The 26,868-nt window shown below is 37.9% G+C and overlaps 1 protein-coding gene across 1 annotated transcript; it reads left to right on the top strand.

Annotated features, from left to right (window-relative positions):
* The first annotated feature begins 1,895 nt into the window (after positions 1 to 1,895).
* On the top strand, positions 1,896 to 26,032 carry LOC130928082 (oocyte zinc finger protein XlCOF6.1-like). Its single transcript, XM_057854309.1, has 2 exons — positions 1,896 to 2,363; positions 20,002 to 26,032. Exons 1-2 carry the CDS (start codon positions 2,228 to 2,230, stop codon positions 21,114 to 21,116), a joined length of 1,251 nt encoding a protein of 416 aa, XP_057710292.1. The 5' UTR covers positions 1,896 to 2,227; the 3' UTR covers positions 21,117 to 26,032.
* Positions 26,033 to 26,868: the final 836 nt, after the last annotated feature.

Genomic DNA, 26,868 nt, shown 5'->3' with positions numbered 1-26,868 from the left:
TGGATAAACAGCAGAGGACAGCTGTTGCCCAGTGGCGCCTCCAGAAATTTTTCATAGGGGTGGCCAGATGGGGCCACTTAAAATCTTGGGGTGGCCAAAACTAAAAGCCATAATTTCGGGTTTTCATTATATTATTGCAGTAAAAAGGTCAGGGGAAAACTATCAGAAAGACTTAAGGACACGGCTACTGATATACTTTGGTGTATTGTGTAATATTTGATGTTACTCATGATTTAATGTGAATAGTCCATAACTGTCCAGTCAACATTTTGAGTTCTACAACAATTCTGTTTTATTGTGTTATGTATACAGTATATTAAGCATAAGGTGTACATTTAACTTGGGCTGTCAAACGATTAACATTTTTAATCGAGTTAATCACAGCTTAAAAATGAATTGTAATTAATCGCAATTCAAGCCATTTCTAAAATATGCCATATTTTTCTGTAAATTATTGTTGGAAAGGAAAGATAAGACAAGACGGATATATACATTCAACATACTGTACATATGTACTGTATTTTTTTTATTATAACAATAAATCCACAAGATGGCATTAACATTATTAACATTCTTTCTGTGAAAGGGATCCACGGATAGAAAGACTTATCAAAATGTGAGTTTGTACATTGTGACTAAATATTGCCATCTAGTGTATTTGTTGAGCTTTCAGTAAATGATACTGTAGCGACTTAACTGTTCTGCCCAAATGCATGATGGGAAGTGGTGCAACCATGACTGTGTGTGGTGGCTGCAAATGTTATATCTTCTCTGTATTGGGTACACAACAGGGTATTAAGAAAAAGATCCACTCCTGTCATTCTTCCCCACGTCGCTTCCCACAATATTTATAGTTGCTGTGGGAGAGATGACGACGCTTTTGCCAATTAAAAGCACGGTCTCAATGAATGCTTATATCTACTCCACTCACTTGACACTGCCTCTTATCTCTGTATACAAGTAAAACGGCGCCATTGTAGGCTGTTTGCGGCAATGCGTGAATGAGTCGTACCGCAAATGCGTTAATTGCGATAAATATTTTCACGTGATTAATTTTTAAAAATTAATTACTGCCCGTTAAAGCGATAAATTTGACAGCCCGACATTTAACGAAACATAATAAATGCATTCATTTGGGATGAAATGCATAACTGATGCTACAACAATCTAACGATATACTGGCAAGCAGGGTGGCCAGTGGGGTGGCCAACCAATTTATAGGGGTGGCCGTGGCCACCCCTGGCCACCCCCTGGGGGCGCCACTGCTGTTGCCATCCCCGACGATCCCAATATCAGGAAAAAAGAACACGTGAATCGAATTCTTGCTGTGGCTTACCAGATCTGACATTTTGTGATTATGATTATGTTGTCTACTTTGCACCATCAACTGTTTGATTCATTACAGTTGCACAAGTTTCTCATTTCGCTTTGAACTTCCATCATGCTTCAAACTCAGGGCTGCATAGGTTTATCGCTTCAGTGCACACAAAATACAGATTATATGTGACAAAAAAATCCCAATGTATATATATCAAATGTTTGAATGTAAGGTATAACGGTTGCCATACACTGATTCTACTTACTCCTTGATGAGGGTGATACAGTCACAGCTTGCAAAGTGGGGCTTACAAGTCAAAAGTATTACAGTTGTTTAAGAATGAATATGTAGACCGTTAAATATCATTGTATTTCTTGAAATTAAAATAATACCGCCAGAGGGCGGTGCTGAACGCACTAAATGATTCCGGTGAAGAACTACACCTCCCATGATCCTTATAGGAGAAATGATAACGCTACGATCCCACTGTTGATTTTTTTTTCTCCTATTATGTCAAAATATAGATCGAGTTGTATAAGAGAAACAATTTTATTTTGAAAGAGAAGTTGTAATTTGGGCTGTTTTTGTTTTTTATTATTGAATTAGGCGGGTGTGATTGAGCTGGAAAGAGACTGTCTTTCCCATCATGCAATCCTGGTCGGAAATGAAAAAGCCTGGCCAAGGCGGAGCAGTTTTTTCTTTGTGGACGTATTGTTTCTCCTAGATTTCAGCCACTTAACTAAATCGAAGTCTCGACGACGTGTCCTGCATTAGCCACATTACGGAGTCAAACATCAGTCTTCAAGTCTGGGCACTCGTTCAAGTTTTGTCGCCTACTATAGCCTAGCCTAGCTGGCCAACCGCTAACAAAGCTGCAAGGCACGACGTCAAGCGTTCAGAAATCAAAATATGTTCGCGAGAACTACACCGGCTGCATATAAGTTCCAAGAGGAACTCTGTGGAGTAAAAGAGGAGCCCCGACGTCACAAGGATTCAACTGTGTGCAAAATAATGCACGGAAAGGTTGTTCATCGCAGACTCGAAGGTTGGTTCACTTTTAATGATACGGACCAGTGTGATGTGGGCCTTATTCTCACTAGTGTGGCAGAAAATGACAGTAAAATAAACACAAAGGGGCCGAAAACGAACATTAAGTGCACGGAAAATGTAGCTCTCCATACGCGGAATCAACCTTTAAAAAAAAAAAAAACAGCGGCCTTTCGTAAAACTTGACTTGGTCGCAGGCATGATGCTCTCAGTGCATTCGGTTTTGTTGCCTCGTTTGCCAGCTTTAAAGAGCATACGACACCAGAAAAAAAGTCTTAAATGGCATTATTATGTGAATTAGAATCATATTTTGAGACGATTCGACCATATACAACAATTTAGCAAAGCGCAGATGACGAGAAATGAGTCTTTTAATCTGCCGGTTAGCCACGCCTACAATTATAGGGCTTTAGCGTCCCCAACAGGTGGATGACGTCAGCGGTAGACTAGGCTCATCGGTTTTACTATTCAGCCCATTGAGGGGGAATTGTTCAGAACGAGGAAAACGAGACGAAGAGAGCTGCAAAATGTCATTGTTTCAGTCTCTCTACTCCCAATATTTTTACAGGATATTCTTTTTATCCAAGTATTTTCCCCAATAGCTATATAAATGGCTTGAGAAGGACCAGTCAGCCCGTCGAGGGGGAACTATTCACAATGAGGAAAACGCGACGAAGAGAGCGGCAAAATGTCATTGTTTCTGTCTCTTTACTTCAATATTTTTACAGGATATTCTTTTTATCCAAGTATTTTTCCCCAATAGCTATATAAATGGCTTGAGAAGGACCAGTCAGCCCGTCGAGGGGGAACTATTCACAATGAGGAAAACGCGACGAAGAGAGCGGCAAAATGTCATTGATTCTGTCTCTTTACTTCAATATTTTTACAGGATATTCTTTTTACCCAAGTACTTTCCCCAATTGCTAAATAAATGGCATGGTCATGACAAATAACTTGTGCTAAATGGAATATAAAATAATAAAAATCCATTTATCCAAGACGACATGGCAAAATTACTCCATAATGGTCAAAACAGTCGACTTTACCTTTACTGTCACACCTGCCGAACGATATTTTATGACACCTAAATCGGACATATGTCATTTCCCTTCCCCGGCTTCGGAGAATGTAAACAGACCAGAAGGAGTGACAGCTAGCCGACATGCTAACCCGAACCGAGGGATGTTTCAAAGTCTTCGAAGTGGAAAATCACACATAACTAGCCTGGATTATTTGACATGACGACCCGGTTGTCGAGTTTCTTTGCGGATCGGCAAACCGCCCGGCGGAGAGCAATTTACAGTTCGTTCCCTGGAGGAGGGTGGCTGGAATTGTTGTGTAGCTAACGTGCTAACAGCTAACTGCTAATGAGCGTGAGGATAGCTTTTTACATGCCTATCAATGATCAAACGTAAGTAGTCCTTTATTTAAAGGAATTTTATAGTGTTTACTTTGTAATCACTGTATTCGTATTTGACATAATACAAAACAAGATGTTTACTCACTTCCTTGTAAGTCCAATGGTCCCACAGTAAATATCCACGGTGAATGGGAACCTTTTGAAACTCCAAAAAGGCGCATACGCCTCTCCCGCATAAAGAATGATTTTTCTGCAGCCGTTTGGCTGGCGTGATGCAAAAAATAAAAGTATTAATCCGCAAAATCAGCTGAATCCTTCGTCCTCATACACAACAGTACACTGTAGCGTGAAGAGGACGTCTTCTACCGTACACGTCACAGCGCCCTCCTCCTCAATGCGAGACCGAAGCCGGAAGTCACTCATTTTCCTGGCGCGGGATTCAAAAAACTAAATAAATATAGCGATCGCTTCCACACACATCCAAGCGGTCCATATCATTCAGGAGCATAAAATACCGCGTGTATTATGAAATAAACATGCTTTTTCGTGTCACAAGCACTTTAAGCCACACATTATGCAGACTTGACTGGGTTGTAGGCTCCTCTTCTGTATGGAGGATCAAAGCTGCCAAAATAAAAATAAATCAATAAATTCAAGGCTAAATAAAAACGAATATAAATACAAAATAAGAAATATGATGCAAAATTTAAATATAAATACAAAAATAAATATGGAAATAAATTGCTAATTAAATAAAAGTAGAAATAAAAATGAACATATATACAAAAATAAGAAATTAGATTAAAAATGTAAGAATAAATACAAAAATAAATGTGGAAATAACTACAAAAATAAATTTTTTGATTGGAATAAATGTAAATAAATAAAAGCGCTTTGCCCTATATTATTTCATTGTCAGCGCCAACTTGCAAGTGGAAATGTAATTCAAATGAGGAGGCGTTCCTACATGTGTTGAACTATTCACCCATTGGTCGATCGACACGCTATAGACCTTAATCACATGACGTCACAACTCCGCCCCCCTGACTGGAGTCGCCATATTGTCCGTCAGCTCGTCGTGTTTACACATTACCGCTACGTACATGCCTCCTATTGCGGCGTGTTTTTCTGCTCGTTAACATTAATAATCAAAATGGTGAAGGCGTGTGTGGCAGTTGGACTTGAAGTTCTACCGTATTTCAAGAGACCCGAAGAGGACTGCTGCAATTCAACGAGAAAACTGGGCACCAAACTATGTAGTAGTCATTTTATACCTGGTAAGATGCATTTAATATATATTTAGAGGGTTTGGGGCTGACAAGCACAATTAAGATCATTGCGAGGCTAATCGCCGACAACATACAGTTTAAAATTGTAGATGTTTATTCCTTCCGCCATCATTATTTTTTGAATAATATTTAGCTGGTACCAAGTGAAAGAAGCTGGCCTCGTCTCAGGATCATCAGTTAAACAGGGGTGTCCAAACTTTTTGCAAAGGGGGCCAGATTTGGTGTGGTAAAAATGTGGGGGGCTACCTTGGCTGATTTACGTAGAACAATATATTTAAACAAATTTTAGCGAGCCCTTCTGTGTGTCACATTTGCTTTGTTATTATTTTTTTTAATTCATAATTTCAACAATCTCGCCTTTGTGGCGTTCTCTTTCGACACTCGGGCTCTTGCGAAATACTGCTGCTGTGAAATTAAACTAGCTTCAAGTTGCTATAATTTCTTGCTGCGTATATTACCTGTAATGTTGTCGTACATGTCAGCGTGTCTTGTTTGGTAATATCGCGCAGTGACGTGCGGTCAGGGGAGGCAGGTGAGGCAGAGCCTCACCTGTCATCATGACAAAAAAATAATTATAGCATCAAATTTATATTAATATTTGTCCATTGCTCTTTATGTATGACTCATTTCAAACATTTTTTATAGTCAAAATCGCTGAATTTGCCCATTTCCTGTTCAAATAACGAAATGAAACGAGAGGTGCGGCAGCAACGAGTAAAGCCTCAACTCTGATTGCGCAATCCATAACAAACTGGGTTGATACATGGAATTGGAGCGTGCTGGTTGCCGTACATCTGCATGTCGCCATTATAATGTTTCCAGATACGTTTATTTGACCTGATTTTCCACAGTCTGGCTAATGTCTTTAACCCTTAAAGTTTAATTTTTGTTAGCGACATATTTAGTTTTGCTGATGGGAAATAAAACCGCAGTGAAAAGGCACAGGTTGCGGCAGATAGTACTCTGCCGCACTGAAAGGGGGCGTACGTGAAACTGGACTTTCCGTCAAAAGTGGATGCGATTAACAACACCGGAGCTAAAATGTTTGCTTCAAACTACGGGACAGAAGATAACTCGCGCTTTTCAAACGGACTGGTACACCCGAAAAGACTGGCTATGTGGCTGTCCTTCGAAAAAATCGGCTTTGCTGCTTTCCCTGCCTTTTTTTCTCAACTTGTGCCAATGTCTGGACTAACACGAGATATTGTGACATTAAAAAACTACCACGAAGCCTCAGCAAACACGAGAGCTCGACCACTCACATTCAAAGCCTGATTGCTTTAAAAACTTTTAGAAGCTGAAGGATCGATTTGGCTTTGACGAACAGCGGAAGCTCAACGGTAGCATCCAGAATGCTAAGGTAAAGAGTTTTAAATACCTCATTAATGCAACCTGCATCCTAGCTAAACAGGAGTTAACATTTCGTGGTAACAATGAGCGTGTAAGCTCTTCTAAACGTGGCATATATGTAGAACGATTACATGGTTTTGCTGAGAAAGATGAAAGGTTAGCTAGACATTTGGACACATCCACTGTGTGTTCTGGCTTGTCAAATAGAACACAGCGATCTAATTGAAGTAATCCTCTCCATTGAGGCGGAGAGATTTTTTTAAAGTAAAGGAAAATAAGGAGGACTTTTACAAAAAGGGCGTAGGTTTGCATAGGGACGGTAGGGACATAACACTACCAACTTTTCAGGATGCTAAAATTGTCCCCACCAACGTTTAAGCAACCTTACCTTTTTTGCATGATATAATGTTCAGTTATATAGAGAATTTAGATCTTTCAATAGTTCCATATGTTGTAAGGATAGAATTGACCCTACCATTATTAAGTGAATTATTTTCATTATGTTTATGCTAATAAAAACTAGGGCTGTCAAAATTATCGCGTTAACGGGCGTTAATTAATTTTTTAAATTAATCACGTTAAAATATTTGACGCAATTAACGCACTAGGCCCGCTCAGACAGATTTAAATGTCAGTACAGTGAAAGGCCAACTTGTTAATTGTGTTTTGTGGAGTTTTTCCGCCCTCTGCTGGCGCTTGGGTGTGACTTGCATATGTTATGTAGCGTAATGTCGCCCTCTGCTGGCGATTCAGTGCAGCTGATTATTTGGGTTTCGGCGCGCTTTTCTGACGTGATTATATGTCGACGCGAACTCACACTAATAGACAGTGCTATTCAGACCAGCTAACGTCCGCATCCAGTATTCAGTGGCAGTTCTCATAGCCCCATCACACTGTTTGTGTCTAATACATGCATCGCTTGTGAGTTATATTCCTCCTTTGTTTATATTCATGAGCATTCGATAGTTATTGATGATGTGTATTTGAGTTTGTTCACATATATGGTGAAATGCAGTTACATTGTTAGATGCTTGTGAGCTAATTGGCTAGTGCTACTGCACAAATGGACACGTGTGTATACATTTTATGTTATTTTGTGATTTATGCAAGTTATTGACACATTGCCTTGTTATTTTCAGTTTTACAAAAATACAAGAAACGTGCTCCTGTCAAAAAGAGATGACTTCAGTAAAGCCCATGCAACTTTCCCACACCGTCTAATTTCTTTTTGGAACTTATGTTCGCTATCTGTCTATTTTTGTGTACTCACACACATTGAGGACAGAATAGGGCTACTAGTTTATTTTTTGATTGAAAATTTTACAAATTTTATTAAAAGGAAAACATTAAGAGGCGTTTTAATATAACATTTCTATAACTTGTACTAATATTCATCTTTTAAGAACTACAAGTCTTTCTATTCATGGATCCCTTTAACAGAATGTTAATAATGTTAATGCCATCTTGATTTATTGTTATAATAAACAAATACAGTCCTTATGTACCGTATGTTGAATGTATATATCCATCTTGTCTTATTTTTCCATTCCAACAATAATTTACAGAAAAATATGGCATATTTTATAGATGGTTTGAATTGCGATTAATTGCGATTAATTACGATTAATTAATATTTAAGCTGTAATTAACTCGATTAAAAATTTTAATCGTTTGACAGCCCTAATAAAAACCAGACATTTATTCAGGAAGTTTTCAAAATGTTTCTTTAGTATTTTTTGAAAACAAAGGTTTGAATCGAACAGTGTATCATCTGAACCAATGCACATAAAAGTTATTATCAGTAAATAAGGATTTATTTTGCATTGATCATTTTGCCTATTAATTAATTAAGTTCTTATACATGAGAAATGTGGTCCTTTGCCCCCTTCATCCAATCTGTTTGGTCTTATTAATGTCCCGTCCCCAGCAAAAAGTGTACCTACATGCAGGTTATGCTGTTATATCGTCCCTACGAATGTTGAGACCAAACCTATGCTCTTCCAAAGTAACGGCGGTTTTTGTGGTGAAGGACAGGCGCAAGACCACAAACAGTTTTCATTTCAATCTTATAAAAAAAATAAAAAATTAAAAAAAAGAGCTTAGACTAAGAAAAATACAATAGAATATTTAAAAACTAAATTTTGGCCTTAAATAAAATATTCTTTGTTTTTCTTTTCACACTTTTTGTTTAGCAATCTGTAATAAATTGATTAAAGTATCAGAATTACAAGTTTTAAAAACTGAATATTTCACTAAAGGTCAGAATTGAATTCTGTGGTTTTGTACACCACTCTTTACTCTCATTTATGTTGCATGAATTATCGCAAATGCATGTTATTTTCTTACTTTTACGCATCGATAATATGTACCGTGTGTGCGTGTTTTGTGAAGAATGCTGATGAGATATGAAATAACCAGTAGCCAATTGAATAAGCTACCCTTTTTGGTTTATATATTTGGAAATCTGACACTAAAGGAGTCAGTGCCTCACCAACCATGAACCTCACCGCACGTCACTGATATCGCGTCACATCGAACTTTTTGAAAACAGCGACTGTCTCTTTGCAGATGAGGCAGACACAGTTGTTGCGTATTTTATTGAAGAAATAGTCCCAATATCCACCTATCCTTGAAGCGTCGCAGTCAACTTTTTTTTAAATTGATTGTCGCCATTTTGGAAAATTGGAAGTAAAGGGTCACACGGGGTAATGTTGCTTAGAGTGCTGCTCTTCAAGTTTTTCAAAGTTTCGTGAGAATAGGCTGAGTTTCTGTGGACAAGATAGTTGTAGATATCAGGGTAGCAGATGTCAGGCAGAGACGGTGAAGACAGCGAGTCGAAAAATATTGATTTAGGCATCAAATATGGATCTGGCGAACTGATCGACCAAAGCTTTTCCACATAACGCCTTTTATGCAACACATCCAAGGAGTTTACAGCATCTGAAAGCACCGGGGCTTCCATGAATTGCACTATAAATTGCACGATAAATTGAGACCATCGAGAATACGGACACACAATATGGCGACACAACACACCGATCACGTGATTGTGTGACGTTGGTGATTGGGGTCTATTGCAGCGATCCTCTCGATCGACTTTGCCTGCCGGCCTGCCTGTTGCTTGCTAGCTTCGTAAAATAATGGGACGGGACGAGAAGGTCGGCGTCCAAGCTGCTACGGGAAGCTGACAATCGGTTGGATGAGGGCAAGGTACGTATTAAATTGGTAATTTGGTGTTTTTTTGTTTTTTTTAAAAACTTTTTACTTAAGTCAAGTAGAAGTATGTTGAATCTATATCATTTTCCATAAGCTAATACCTCTCATTGGGTCTCAGGAAGGGGAGGCAAGGCGGGACATGGATAAATCTGCTAACAACATTAAACTCACAAGGAATAGTTTCGCATTAGCGCAATTAAGTGAAGCAAAATTTACACATTCAAGTTTGTGTGGTTAACGCTCTTAAGGGCTCGTTTAATGCTTTCGTAGCTAATCTGCTATACCATTTTGCCGTTGTGTTGTCATTTATTTTCTTCTAGATACTTCCGAGGAAGGTTGGGGTGTCATTCGTTAACAATAACAGACATCTCTCGTCCTCACTTATCTAAATGCTTTTTTTTTTTTTACCATAAAGCTCCCTGAAGACACAATTAATTTTCATTTCAGGGAATGCTGATGATGAGCAGTGTGCCAGTATTAGGCGAAAAGGTTACTGACCTTAAGTGGCTCATGTTGGTGTCCAGTGGACAATTTTTTTTTTTTTTGCATTGATGAACGAGATAGTTGTGCTGGAAGTCGTTTTTTGTACATCAATTGCCTATTTATTATTTGTATTGTATTACACTGGTCATCAATAAAATGTTACTTTGCAGAAAAACAATCATTGCCTTTATTATTTCTTCACATTGCTGAGGTACTGTCACATCAACCACAACCAACATGCTATGCTGTCATTTCAAACAAGTCCAAATATTTGACGCTGGACGGATAGTCTCGCTGTAGACATTCAATACATTAGAAAATTCTGACATCTGCTGAATTTCTTCAGGAGTCGAGGCCTGTCGCAGCTGCACTTCAGGGACTGACACCTACATGGGGGTGATGACCATGTGGACCATCACATAAAACTCCAAATATGTAAATAAAAGTTGAACCAACTAGTCCTAAAATATAACTAAACATGAACACATCCTATATGGCAAATTTAGTTATTGATTAGCCTAACCTGTATCTGTCTAGCACTAGACTGTGAAAGTGTTCGTATTTATATAATTTTATTAAAAGGAAAAAATGGTTGAGGACAATGGACAAGACTGCAAAATGGAAAGGGTGACACTCAGATGTTACTTTTAGGTCATTTTACACATAACCTAAAGGTGAAAGTTCAAAATTTTTGAGATTACCCATTCAGACATGCATTTTTTCAGCTGGGCAAAAAAAAAAAAAATCTAAGCTCATTTTTACTCAAATATGAGAACATCGTGCAATTTTTTGGTCAGGGATATTTCATGCTTTTATTGTTTACTTTTGATGTAATGTTTTTGATGAGAAATGTGCACTTTACATTATCCCTTTTGAATTTTAACTTATTAAGCCGTTTTCAAAGAGCCAACAAGCAAAGAGGGCGTGCCAAACCTCATGATTTTATTTTGATGGGTAAAATTTCATCCAATCATCTCGCAGAAGTGGCAACTAAAACTTTACCAACATTTCTGCAACAACAGACAATGTGTTGCAGGGCCCAGAATTTTTTTTATTTTTATTCTGAGACATTAAATTTGAGGGTTTCTTATTTTTGCAAGGCATAAACATCAACATTTAACTCATTGGCTGCCATTGACAGCGCTTGACACCCCCCAAAAAAAATAAATAAATAAAAGCATGAAATATTTAAACTTATTTTAAAATGGTCTATACTATATATGGGTTTATCTTTCCAAAATGGGTGAAAAAAATATGGTCTTAATTTTTCTACTTCCTTCCTCGTTCCCCAACATAGAGCCTTAATTTATAAGTTTATGGTTGCCATAGATATGCCTTTGACTGTTGGGGGCTGGCACAGAATATCTTCTATGGCGAACAGTTTTTAGTTGTAGTGTGCGGATAATTCCCGGTGGATCCAGACGTGGCATGGATTGTTGCATACGAAGTCCTCCATGAAAAAACAGGAAAACAAGTTGCAATTCAAAAAGTTGAATTGCATAAAAGCTGAAGAAGTAATTTCTAGTGTTTAAACAGGACTTTAATTAATAAAATGGTTTAACCCTCATGGCAAAATCATGATTCGGCTTGTTTGTTGTTATTTTTTAACACAAATATTTCCTCTTGACACTTCATTTGAATGAATGAAAACTATAGTCCAAGTCAAATTATTAATGACATTCACTTACTTTGAACCGTTGTACGTCAGAACCGGAGATGTCCTTGCATCATTTTGAACCCAGAATTTGGATGAGATCCTGGGATCTCTGTATTCATCCAGCATCCAACGTTGCGATGTCAGTGGAATTATTCAAGTCAGAAACTCTAAAAACAACGTTACATGGTGAGCAGGAATATCGTTTGCTATCATGAGAACTTAGTTGTAACTTCTGCTAAGCTACACTGGAGCAGTTACAAATAGCTTTAATACCCGTGGTAGTCAGATATACTGTATAGAGAGTGCAGCATGCCATACGAATAACCAAGTTTTCATTTAAAAAAATGCCACTTACATACAAACTCACCTTGTACCATGCTCTGACATTCAACGGTGGATATTCTCTCACTTCACACCATGTAGGTCGGCTAAATCGCTCACTGTAAAGTCACGTCTTTGGTGGCAGGCATGGCTAGTAGATTTCAGAATGTCGATCAACCAATAAGCGAATAGTTCAACCCATTGCACCCATAGGAACGCCTCCTCATTTGAATAGTATTTCCACTTGCACGGTCGTGCTGACAATGAAATAAGTAAATATAAGGCAAAGCGCTTTTATTTATTGATTGACATTTATTTCAGTCAATATATTTTTGTATTTATTTCCACATTTATTTTGTATTTATTCTTACATTTTTAATGTAATTTCTTATTTTTGTATATATATTCATTTTTATTTCTACTTTTATTTAAGTAGCTATTTATTTCCATATATTTTTTTTGTATTTATTTTTAAATTTTTGTATCCTATCTTTTATTTTGTATTTATAGTCGTTTATATTTTGCCTTTTATTGATTTATTCTTAATTACTTTTATTTTTAATTTTGGCAGCTTTGGTCCTTCATAGTAGAAATGGTGATACCTCTCTCTTGTGTCTAAGAACAATCAAGTCACTCTTAAAGCTCTTTGCTGATCTTCTGATATACATTTATATCATTGCTCTTATACATTTAAAATTGTGAGTGCATGTGTGTGTAAGGAAGAGTCATTAGTTAAAATAACAAAAGTAATTTATAAGAGCGGACAATACCATAATATCACAAATGCAATACAGTACCTAATTTAGAAATACGCACATTTTCACATCAAAAGCTGTACATTTTATGTAATTTATTTAATGGGATATGTACACAATAACCTCATCATGATAAAGAATAATAGCAATTTATTACAGCGAACTATTTCACAATGTCAAAAATTCACATGAAACATGCCATTTTTTTTAAAGCAGACATTTTCTTAATAACGAGGTCATGATCCAATGTCATGAAGTTTATACCGTGAAAGGGAAAATAAGCCTCGGCAACTTGTAGCAAGCCTCGTTTACGTAGCAAATAACAGTTCACGCTGTTAGCGTAAGTGGTCTTCTTCGATTCCTCTTCGTCGTTGCTGTCGGCCTTGCTGTTGCAAACATCGCCCTCCTTCATCACAGTTTCTTACGGATCGCAGATTTCGGTACAACACCGGCAAAGTGTGGCAGAAAATGACGGTAAAATAAAATAAACACGAAGGGGCTGAAAACGAACATTAAGTGCAGGGAAAATGTAGCTGAAGATTTGAGAACGATTTACAAACATCCGTGTTCCGATTATTTAAATATGCTAAGTAAAGCGGAACTAAAAAAACAGCGCTGTCTTCGGGACGCAATGAGGAACGGACAGTGACTAAACATCCGCCGCAACTTATGCCGCTAGATAAAAAAACTGCCGACAGACGCTACAAACCACACCCAGTTGCTACAAACTTCGCCTACGGTTCTACAAACTACGCCCACATAACGCTACGGTAGATATCACAAATTTATAGAACTAGATGTGAAATGACAGACTCGGCGGCGTTAGAACATGTATCGAGAACGAGATGCGAAATGACCGATTCGCCGGCGTTAGTAAACAGCTTCCATCTTAAAGCAGTAGATTTCTCAGGAAGGCTCTGCTGTAGCAAACCTAATTAACTTTTTATCTAAAATACTCCTAAATTGGCAAAATCTTGAATCGATCTTGAAATGATGAAACCGTATTAAAACATTCACGTGTCGAAAATAGAAGGGAAATTATGGAATAACGGGAGCAATTTTAACATCTTACGGTTAATTCATTACATGAAGTTAATTGAATGTAGTTTAAAGTGCATGTGACACGAAAAAGCATGTTTATTTCATAATACACGCGGTATTTTATGCTCCTGAATGATATGGACCGCTTGGATGTGTGTGGAAGCGATCGCTATATTTATTTAGTTTTTTTAATCCCGCGCCATGAAAAGGAGTGACTTCTAGCTTCGGTCTTGCATTGAGGAGGAGGGCGCTGTGATGCGTACGGATGAAGGCGTCCTCTTCACTATACAGCCCTACTGTTGTGTATGAGGACTAAGGATTCAGCTGATTTTTCGGATTAATACGTTTATTTTTCGCATCACGCCAGCCAAACGGCTGCAGAAAAATCTTGCCGTATGAGGGAGAGGCGTGTGCGCCTTTTTGGAGTTTCAAAAGGTTCACCTTGAATATTTGCCAAAACAAGCCCTACTACTGTGGGACTATTGGACTTACGAGGAACTGAGTAAAGATCTCGTTTTGTATTATGTCAAATACGAATACAGTGATTACAAAGTAAACACTACAAACTTTCTTTAAATAAAGGACAACTTTCGTTTGATCATTGATAGGCATGTAAAAAGCTCTCCTCATGCACATTAGCTGCACGTCAGCTGCACAACAACTGCAGCCGCCCTTCTCCGGGGAATGAACTCTAAATTGCTCTCCGCCAGGCGGTTTGCCGATCCGCAAAGACAATCGACAACCCAGTCGTCATGGCAATAAATCCAGGCTAGTTATGTGTGATTTTCCGCTTCGAAGACTTTGAAACATCACTCGGTTCGGGTTAGCATGTCGGCTAGTTGTCACGCCTTTTGGTTTGTTTACATTCTCCGAAGCCGGGGAAGGGAAATGACATATGTCCGATTTATTTGTCATAAAATATCGTTCGGGAGGTGCGACAGTAAAGGTGAAGTCGACAGTTTTGACCATTATGGAGTAATTTTGCCATGTCATCCTGAATAAGTGCATTTTTATTATTTCATATTCCATTTAGCACAAGACTGTTATTTGTCATGACTATGCCATTTATTTATTTTTTTATTTATGCGGCTCTCTTCGTCGCGTTTTCCTCGTTCTGAATAATTCCCCCTCAATGGGTTGAATAGTAAAACCGATGAGCCCAGTCTCCCGCTGATGTCATCCACCTGTTGGGGACGCTAGAGCCCTATAATGGTAGGCGTGGCTAACCGGCAGATTAAAAGACTAATTTCTCGTCATCTGCGCTTTGCTAAATTGTTGTATATAGTCTAATTGTCTCAAAATATGATTCTAATTCACATAATAATGCTATTTAAGACTTTTTTTCTCCTGCCGTATGCTCTTTAAAGCTGCTGATACAGAATGGGGACTTGAGTATTTTATTTACTGTTTTGAACTGTTAGCTTGATATTGAAATAGTAGTTTATTTAAGCCTGGGAGGATTTTTGTACTATTTTTGGATTTTTGTACTATTTTTGTAACTAATGTACGAAACATTAAAAGCAGCTAATAGCTGGGGGGCAGGGGCGTTGTGCATGAGTAATTGATTTATAATTTAATCGTAGCCTCTGAATCGTAATCGAATCGTGAGGTGCCCAAAGATTCCCACCTCTAGTGAAAATACATCAAAAAGGTGATATATTTTGATACTTTGTAGCCCAAAATGTTATTGATATGCTCTTACCAAGAATCTAAATATCGTTTTGATGATAATGATGAAGCTTTTTATTTAAAGCATGCACAAAGAAACAGAAATACAATATAACTCAGAGTAATTATTTGCACTCGACAGGGAGTAGGAAGAAGAAAAACTACCGTATTTTTTGGACTATAAGTCGCAATTTTTTTAATAGTTTGGCTGGGGGTGCGACTTATACCCTGAAGCGACTTATGTGTGAAAATATTAACACATTATTACAGTGCCTTGCAAACGTATTCGGCCCCCTTGAACCTTGCAACCTTTCGCCACATTTCAGGGTCAAACATAAAGATATAAAATTTTAATTTTTTGTCAAGAATCAACAGCAAGTGGGACACAATCGTGAAGTGGAACAAAATTTATTGGATAATTTAAACTTTTTTAACAAATAAAAAACTGAAAAGTGGGGCGTGCAATATTATTCGGCCCCCTTGCGTTAATACTTTGTAGCGCCACCTTTTGCTCCAATTACAGCTGCAAGTTTCTTGGGGTATGTTTCTATCAGTTTTGCACATCAAGAGACTGACATTCTTGCCAGGTCTTGTGCAGATACCAACAGGTTTTCTTCCAGAATGTTCCTGTATTTGGCTGCCCGTCAATTTTAACCATCTCCCCTGTCCCTGCTGAAGAAAAGCAGGCCCAAACCATGACGCTGCCACCACCATGTTTGACAGTGGGGATGGTGTGTTCAGGGTGATGAGCTGTGTTGCTTTTACGCCAAACATATCGTTTTGCATTGTGGCCAAAAAGTTCAATTTTGGTTTCATCTGACCAGAGCACCTTCTTCCACATGTTTGGTGTGTCTCCCAGGTGGCTTGTGGCAAACTTTAAACGAGACTTTTTATGGATATCTTTGAGAAATGGCTTTCTTCTTGCCACTCTTCCATAAAGGCCAGATTTGTGCAGTGTACGACTGATTGTTGTCCTATGGACAGACTCTCCCACCTCAGCTGTAGATCTCTGCAGTTCGTCCAGAGTGATCATGGGCCTCTTGGCTGCATCTCTGATCAGTGTTCTCCTTGTTTGAGAAGAAAGTTTGGAAGGACGGCCGGGTCTTGGTAGATTTGCAGTGGTCTGATGCTCTTTCCATTTCAATATGATGGCTTGCACAGTGCTCCTTGAGATGTTTAAAGCTTGGGAAATCTTTTTGTATCCAAATCCGGCTTTAAACTTCTCCACAACAGTATCTCGGACCTGCCTGGTGTGTTCCTTGGTTTTCATAATGCTCTCTGCACTTTAAACAGAACCCTGAGACTATCACAGAGCAGGTGCATTTATACGGAGACTTGATTACACACAGGTGGATTCTATTTATCATCATCGGTCATTTAGGACAACATTGGATCATTCAGAGTTCCTCACTGAACTTCTGGAGTGAGTTTGCTGCACTGAAAGTAAAGGGGCCGAATAATATTGCACGCCCCACTTTTCAGTTTTTTATTTGTTAAAAAAGTTTAAATTATCCAATAAATGTTGTTCCACTTCACGATTGTATCCCACTTGTTGTTGATTCTTGACAAAAAAATTAAATTTCATATCTTGGTAACACTTTATAATAACTAACCGTTTACTAGTTAATAGATCATTAGTAAACTGTTGATAAATGATTTATTGTTGATTTGTGAAGTATTTGTTAACAGTTTGTTGAGCATTTACAGGGTCTTCTTAACCTGAAACACAGTTTGTGTAGAAACGTTTCAAGTTTTTGTGTGGAACGTTTAGCATTTCTATCTTTTCAGGTTAAGAAATGCCGTTCACTTCAAAAGAAAAGGCATTTTGATAAGGCATTTTGCAGGCAGCGCTCATGTTGCACATTTATGAAAATCTGCCATACAACCAACAAATATTTGTACTTTTCTTTGTATATTTAACAAATAAAACTTATGACCTTCAACATAAAGTGTATATAGTTTTAAGAGCCATCAACTAGCATGAACATTTAGAATGGGGTCAACCTTATGGAAAACACCCAGTAAATGCTTAACAAACTGTTAACAAATACTTCACAAATCAACAATAAATCATTTATCAACAGTTTACTAATGATCTATTAACTAGTAAAACGGATAGTTATTATAAAGTGTTACCCATATCTTTGTTTGAAGCCTGAAATGTGGCGAAAGGTTGCAAGATTCCAGGGGGCCGAATACTTTTGCAAGGCACTGTATATCATTTCACATGTTATTTTGGTGTTTTGGAGTGACACTGATGGTTTGGTAAAATTGTTAGCATGTTCTTTATGCTATAGTCATCTGAATAACTCTTAATAGCTATGTTAAGTTAACATACCGGCCATGTTCGCATTTCGTTGTTCATGCATCATGTAATATTATCATATTGTATACTTATTCAGCATGTTGTTCTCTATTGTATTTTTATTTTAAATTGCCTTTCAAGATGACATATCTGTTCTATGTGTTGGATTTTATCAAGTAGATTTCCCCCCAAAATGCGACTTATCCTCCTGTGCGATTTATAGTCCGAAAAATAGCGTAATTTAATCCCACCCCTGATCTCATCGTCCAGCAGTCTTATTTCCTGGGATACTCCTGTCCTTCAACTTTTAAGTCCACACAATGAAGAAACGGGAAAGAAAAAAAACAAGAAGACAAAAACAACTAAACCAGTAGGCAACCAACGAGACCAACAGAGTTGGCTCATCAATAATAATTCTCATTATATATACAACAATTCTACATGAACAGCAACAAAAATTGTCAGTAAATGTCATGACATTGTGACCAGACCATTATACAACAATTTACATTTTTGGATATTTTCAGTGTTTGTCTATTTTTTGGTAGTACATAATAATAAACCTAATAAACGTGGCACGTTGAATAATCACAATAGGAGTATGTCATACTCCCATGTGATACATTAAAACTGACCAATCGGCCGTGTCAATCAGCTGAACAGGACAGGTATTTAAAGGTTGCCAACAATTTCGAATGAACATTGACGGTCAAGTAAACACATAATTTCACAACACTAGCTTTATTTTGGTGAAATTTACACAATGAATGCACGAAAATATAATTCCTGCTGTGCAGGGTTGTACAAGTCATATGTAGCTTACAATTTATAAAGAACTTTAGGAAGCATACATAACATGGTTGAAAATTAAAATAGGCCAAACCCTGATAAAAGTAAAACAACACAAAACTAATAACCAACTCCTGGCCCACTCAGAACAAGTCCAAATTGAATTGCACTGCAGTAACTCACCTGTGGAAGCAGGTAGCCCAGTACGCCCAATCCAAAGAGCAAGCACATTTTCTATGGCACATTGTTCCAATGAGTCAGGCTTGTATTTGGACACTGGCAATACTAGAGGACTGTATCCTGTTGACGTCTTGTTCTCTAGGCATTTCAACCTCAGGGATCTGGATGCAGGGCTAGGTATGCATTTACAATTCCAATTGAAACATTCAGTATGATATACACCAAAAGAGTATCTGAATATTTACAGTAGTAAGCATGTTGTAATTCAACGCATATTGGCTCGACCATGAAAAAGCCTAAAGAGTCTGTAACTGGCCTGTTGAGGGTTTTATATAATCTCATTGGCTGCCATTGATGACGCTAGATGTCAAATTCATTAAAAGTGAGAGAGCTGGCAAAGAATGTTAATATTCGCTGCCAACCTACAAACTGACAACTTCACAGCAGAAGGATGAAAAGAGTAAAACGTTTGGACGTCTATTACTGTCAATGCAAGTCGAGTTAACTTTCAATCAATGGGAAAAAAATGGGCTCTGTTATAGACTGTTATGATAATCCGAAGTACAACCTTAAATACAGTTGGTCAATTAAGATTTGCTGTCATTTTCAAACCTATGGTGAACAGCAACATGTCTTTACACTATGTATTATGAGACAATCCAAATACAGGTTAAAGGGTGTGCTGCGTGATTAAAAAAAATTATATATATGTGCACAACTATCAAATGTCACGCATTGTGAACATATGACGGGTACGATGGCACAGTTTCATGTTGTCGTCTCGTCAGACATAAATTTACAATCTTTTCGTCACGTTAAAGTCATTAAAGACGTTTTAGCTAGTCATCGTGACGTCACCGTCATGAAAAAAATGTTCGTTAACGAAATGTTTGATACCTGAAAGTACTTCCAAAACCGTGGACATTTTGGCTGTGAGCCAGGCGTTTTTGCAAGACGGCGTCAGTTAGCATGTTGCTTCTCGCCGTGTTTTAATGACATCATCACAATAGGACTAAGGTTCTTCACACAATTCAATGGTAAACTTTCGGTCTTCAAAACATTTCAACCGAAATTGCATCTTTAGCTATTTTTGGCCGATAGTTTTTGGCGCCGAATTTTCGGTCACTGTAGTCATCTTCTCCAAGTTTTGCACAAAGAAAAGACTGACCGATGACACAGTGGTGGTCAATAAATATATCGGTGGTTTTCTTGTGTCTTGCAGGTTTCAGAAAATATCTTGATGAGCCAGAATCTCCTGGCATGAAAGAGGATGTGGAGCTCCCCCAAATCAAAGAGGAGGAGGAGCCTGAGCCCTGTAAAGAGCACCTTCCAATCAAAAAGGAGGAGGAGCTGCTATATGGTAAAGAGGAGGAAGGTATCACCAGTTTGACTGGTGAGCCGTTGAAGAGTGAAGATGATCCGAGTGAGGCCAGTAGAGGGGCGGAGCCTCCAAGCGAGGGGAGTTGCAGCAGTTCAACAGAAGGATTGCAAGCAGACATTGACAACGCTCCATCAGACAGAGATGGCGCCAAATCACACTTACCTTACAACGATGATGGTCATAAGACATCTCACGGTGATGACAAACTCTGCAAATGCTCTCAGTGTGGGAAAACCTTTGCTACTAAGCAAAGTTGTCGTAGGCATATGAGGATCCACACTGGTGAAAAACCCTATGTCTGCTCAGTTTGTGGAAAATGTTTTATTCAGTCGGGAGACTTAACAACACACACAAGAACCCACACTGGTGAAAAACCTTTTTCCTGCTCAGTTTGTGATCAAAGATTTGCTCAAAAGCAAACCCTAAAACAACACACAAGAACCCACACTGGCGAAAAACCTTTTTCCTGCTCAGTTTGTGGTCAAAGATTCAGTCAAAAGCGATACTTGAAAGCACATATAAGAAATCACACTGGTGAAAAGCCTTTTTCCTGCTCGGTTTGTGGTAATGGCTTCCCTCAAAAGCAAAACTTAGAAATACACACAAGAAGTCACACTGGTGAAAAACCTTTTTCCTGCTCAGTTTGTGATCAAAGATTTGCTCAAAAGCAAAGCTTAAAAAAACACACAAGAACCCACACTGGCGAAAAACCTTTTTCCTGCTCAGTTTGTGGTCAAGGATTCGCACATAAAGAAACCTTACAAACTCACACAAGAACCCACACTGGTGAAAAACCCTTTTCATGCTCTGTTTGTGGTCAAAGATTTACTCGGAAGGATAGGATAAAGACACACGTGTGTGTTGGTGTGACTGTTTTGCCTGTCATCCATGCTGGCTTCATGAGATTTTGCACGCCGGACGATTGTATTCCGTTGAACTTTCTTAAATCCTGTTGAGGATTGGCACTTTTGGTGCCTTGCTTTATCCAATTGTTGTATGATGTGCATTCCCCGTAATGCCAAAACCTCACCTGATTGAACTCTCTCAAGTTAAGTAGCATTTTATATATATATATAATATTCTCCCTTTGAAACGATACTGTTAACCTTAATTATTTGAAACAGCAGACCCCAAATTCCAAAAATTCAAAATCATTCATAAATAATGTCATTAAATAAATATGCAAAATTAGGATATATTGTTCAATGTTGCAAAATTATAATGAAAGAAATACTGGCTCCCAAATTAGTTTTTTTGTTGTGGGATTAATGTTTGTTTCATTTTTAACAATTACTATTGCATTCCTACTTGTCATTTTCTGAGGCATGTTACAACGGAGTATGAGAGCCTAATAAAGAAAAACGGTATGGGGGGCGGGTTTTGGTATCTAATTTTTGTTAAAAATTAATATCTACTGTAATACACAAAACACACAAAATTTGGCGTATTCAACTTTAGAGACGAAATTTACGTTGAAAATGTTTTTGTTTGTTAATAACATGGTTACCACCTGATACATTGTTTGCGACAAGGGTCACGTTGAATAAGACGCTATTGGAACGGAAAAGTTCACTGTTGACAGAGGAGGCGTTACCATGGCGCAGAAACGATTTTTTTTACTATACAAAAACAGACAAATTTTCTAAAATTCAGTTGAAGGTCGAAAATGAAGATGATTATGGTGATAGTTCTTTAATAGTGCCCAGTGAGGAAAAGTTAGCTGCAGATTTAGACTGTGGTGGCCAGAAAGGAAATCCATCGTTGGTGTCTTCAAATAAGTAGATTTAAAAAAAAAAATTTGCTAAAGTATTATTTGTTGTTGCTGTTTAGCTTCTGCCATGTAGATCGCTGTTTGTTATCTGTGTGCTGGTCCCCCCCTAAACTCCGCGTATGGATTTGGGTCTGGAGACCGACTAGGCCGGGGGTCGGCAATCTGTGTTTTGAGAGCCGCATGCTGCTCTTTAGCGCTGCCCTAGTGGCTCCATGGAGCATTTTCAAAAATGTTAGAAAAAGGAAAAACATGGTTGAAGGAAATATATTTTTTGTTTTTATATGGTTTCTGTAGGAGGATAAAAGTGACACAAACATTCGTAATGTTTTCGAATGCTGTAAAAAGGGGCAGAATAAATATCAAATTTCAACATTTCTGTCAACTAAGATTTGTGTCATAGCCTTTGACACATGTTTATATCAGCAGGTGGGCATGCCAGGTAGGTGGCTATTGTAAACAAATCGGCAGTAGAGTACCCAGTTGGGAGTGAGAGAAAAAGTGTGATTCCATTATTTCTGAAGAACTTAGAGGAGTGCAAAAATAAATTTAAGAAGTGGATTGCATCTTTAAACTCAACTGCGACTGCTGCATGTTTTGTTGCAACCCGGGAGATAGTAAAGCGTGGAAAACGGTTCACAGATGGTGAGTACACACCAGGAGACATTCATCAACATATCGGAACACCTATTTGCAGACTTTAAAAACAAAACTGAAAAATAAAATAAAATCAAAGACATGCCCAGATAAGGGGCATGTTATGCACGTTCGATTTTGTATTTCTATAATTTCCTAAAAGCCATGAAACAATTCATTAATATTATAATGAAGTTAAACTTGAGGTAGCATCATACAATAGAGTAGTCACACAGTGGTATGTCGGATACACTGCAGGGAAAATAAACATTAAATAATGAAGGCTCATTATGTATTTTTAGCCGACTGTCATTTCGATCGTAGGCTAATATAGCGAATACAGATACATACAGCATGTGTTGCCTTCATGATTAGGCTTATTTAAGGCTTTTTTGTGGCGCTAGACGTATTTGTTTTTTTTGGTCCAATATGCCTCAACATTTTGGGTTGCCAACCTCTGGACTAGGCTATGCTCGAACCTTATCGTGCCCAGGCACGACCCATCTTTAATGCTCTGATTGAAGGAAGGAGCTTGTTCCCCAAAGTCTCACAATACAGGGCCCCAGGCATCCCCTCGATATTACAGTGCACTCGTCCTGTCCCATCCGCAGAAAAACACCCCTAAAGCACGATGCTACCACCCCCATGCTTCACAGTCGGGATGGTGTTCTTGAGATAGTACTCATCATTCTTCTTCCTCCAAACACGGTTAGTGGAATTACTCTCATCTGACCACAAAACTTGCTCCCATGACTCCTCTGCATCATTTAAATGGTAATAGGCAAACTTAAAACGGGCCTTGACATGTGCGTTTTAAGCACGGGAACTTTCCATGCCATACAAGATTTCAAGCCATGACGTCTTTGTGTATTACCAACAGTAACTTTAGAAATTGTTGTCCCAGCTCTTTTCAGGTCATTGACCAACTCCTGTCGTGTAGTTCTGGGCTTTTTTAGGATCATTGACACGCCACAAGGTGATATCTTACATGGGGCTACACTCTGATATAGATTGACCGTAATGTTTAGCTTCTTTAATTTTCTAATGATTGCTCCAACAGTGGACCTTTTAATGCCAAGCTGCTTGGCAATTGCTGCGTAGCCCTTTCCAGCCTTGTGAAGTTAAACAATTTTGTCTTTGGACAGTTCTTTGGTATTGACCATGTTACAAGTTTGAGTCCTACTGATTGTATGGGATGGACAGGTGTGTTTATGCTGCCATCGACCTCAAACGAGTGCATTTCATTCGGGATAATACATGGAGTGGAGGTGGGCTTTTTATAGGCAGAAAAACAGGTCTTTCAGGGTCAGAATTGTAGCTGATAGACAGGTACAAATACTTTGCAGCTGTATCACACTCATAAATTGTAAAAAAAAAAAATTATTATTATTATTATTATAATGCATTGTGATTTGTGGATTTTTCTTTTGAGATTATTTCTCTCACAGTGGACATGCACCTACAATGAACATTTCAGACTCCTCCATAATTTATAAGTGGGAGAACTTGCAACATAGCAGGGTGTTCAAATACATATTTTCTTCACTGTATAATTTATATTAACTGTAATAGAGTATCTTAGTATAGGTAAATAGTAGTAAATAATAAATAATATCAAAAACGATCTGTTCATATGGCCATTAGGCCCAAATAGTTATTTTTTAAAAATATTGATCATATAAGAAAGGAATAATAACTTGTAAAAATACTAGTTGTACTTGTTGCTAAAGAGATAAAACAATAGCAACAATAGAAAAAAAAAAACATAAAAAACTAAGAAATGTATTTTACATACATTTAAAAAGTACACTGTAAATTTTTTTCATTCATTCATCTTCTGAGCCTATCCCAGCCAACTATGGGCAGTAGGCTGGGTACACCCTGAATTGCTTGCCAGCCAATTACAGGGCACGAGGAGACAAACAATCTGTCACGCAAACACTCATAACTATGGACAAACTGGAGTGTCCAATCAGCCTAGTGTGCATGTTTTTGGGATGGGGTGTGGGAGGAAAGCGAAGTACCCGACGTAAAACTCCACAGGCACTGTTACAAAATTCAAAAGTCACAACTGAGAGGCATATATGCTAATTACTCTTCCACCATGCCGGGACCAGGGCATAAAAGCCAGCCCACGTAGGGTAAGAAGGGAAAGGAAAGGTGGGGGGGGGGGGGTTGTGCAGATGTCTACTGAGGTGAGCTGCGACACAAGCTGGAATCGAAGAACCGCCAGACAGAACAGCGGTGACTTGCACTCATGTGTTTTTTCTTTTTTTAATCCTTGACACAACACATCATGACTGTTTTTGTTTTATGTGTTTGTTTGGGGCCTAGATATATGTAATAAGGAGAAATTTGAATTGCAGTTGAAATAAAAAATGCATAATTGTGAAAGATTTTTTTTGAAATTGCAATTTTGCAGCTCCAAAAATGTTTACAATGTAATATAAACATTAAAATGACATTTTTGTACCTCCAGCATCATGTCACTTCAAACAAAAAGCAATTATGCATGGCCACGAATGTAACAATAATAAAACCTGGAAATTGTTCAACAACAAAAAGTATCAACATCATGTATATCCAAAAATATTTATTATGTAAGAAAAAAGTGGGAATTATTCACATCCAACAGTATGTACAATATGCAATTTCAAGCAAATACTTATATATGAAAAAAAGTGGCAATTATTCACAAGCAAAATTCACAATATTTAGTTTTGAAAAATCAGCAATTATGTTTCCAAATTATATTTACAATAGTCAGCACTTTTAGAGTGTGTTTTTCCACTCCTGTATGGTTTGTCCAGAAACAGGACAATAATATTTCCGTTTTACTTGGCTATGATTAGTTTTTTGCCTTTCCACATTTTTGGCACTGGTATTGATGATTTTCTTTATATCGCCTTTTCTTCGGGGCTTCCCCTCTTGCCTCACGCTCCTGGTCTTCTAGAGTGGAAGAGTCTGTGAATTGGCAAGACTGTTGTCAGTATACTGCTATCAGATGAGACACACGCAAATAGACAAAAGCACTCAGAGACAAAACTTTCAGCTGCTTGCTGGTCAGGCACAGAACCAGCAGACTTGCAAAAAGTTCCCCAGGGCCGAGGCAAGGTTTTCTTTTTTGATTTAATGAATATTTTGGAGAAGCCTCGTCAGATGGATGCAGGTGGGAGTAGGCCAACAGATTCAATATCTGGGCGATTTCATGCGTTGACAATGCTGTGACAGTTCAATTCAGGCCAACAAACGCCCCTAGATCATCCACTCCCTCCCAGCAGATCGGAACAGATGAGGTTTTGGAATGATTTAAAGGAAAGGAGAATTAAAACTGTTCTGTTCTTGAGGTGTACCGTCGTAAGGACTAATTGTAAACAGGATGGTGTGCCGATCAGAGCACAGGTAGAAAAGTGACATGAATCCACTGCTGAATTTAAATGGCTTTAATTTGCTTAATATTCATCCAAATCGTCCTTGATGTACAAAAAATGAGGAATTCTAACTCCACAGGGCATAAGGTATGAAATCAGTCTGTAAACAATGCAATAAAAAAAGGGATACGCTAAATTACTATCATAAATTTCACTTTAATCAGAAATCGATCAGGGAGAACAAGTATTTGATACACTGCCAATGGGAAAACCCATTGACAGTGTATCAAATACTTGTTCTCCCCACTGTATATATATATATATATATATATATATATATATATAATATAAAACGTGCAATGTACTGTAGAAACTGATCAGGGTTCAGTAATATTTACAGAATAAATATGCGTATACTATACATAGTATAAATGTAACTTAACTGAATTCACAAAAATTGAATAGTTTATAAACTGCATTCAAATCATTCTTTTTAAATCGGCGAAAAACCACTGATTAATTTTACTCATTAGGAGGTCTTAGTTTTGACCACCTGACCTACATTGCCGCCCAAGGCATTTTTCATCAAGAATTTTGTAAACTTGGCACTAAACAACATTTAGTACTCTTGTTGGTCTGGGTCATATTTTAAGGTTTTAGCACAATAACAGAGTGTGAATCAGCAGTGTTAGGCAGAGTTGAGTAGAGAAGCCCAAAATTTTAATACTCAAGTCAGGTAGCGTTACTTTCAAAATATGTACTCAATACAAGTAAAAAAAGTACTTGGTGAAAAGAATCCCCAAGTCATGAGTAACATTGTGAGTAACTGCTTATACTTTTGTTGGGTTTTTAAACTGAGCACAAAATTATCTATATGGACTGTTGTTATAATGATACTGTACAATAACACATTACATAACTACATTAAGCCAA

This window comes from Corythoichthys intestinalis, chromosome 13 (assembly GCF_030265065.1).
Source record: "Corythoichthys intestinalis isolate RoL2023-P3 chromosome 13, ASM3026506v1, whole genome shotgun sequence".
NCBI lineage: Eukaryota > Metazoa > Chordata > Actinopteri > Syngnathiformes > Syngnathidae > Corythoichthys > Corythoichthys intestinalis.
The sequence above is the reverse complement of the archived record's forward strand: the minus strand, read 5'-3'. Positions and strand labels throughout refer to the sequence as shown.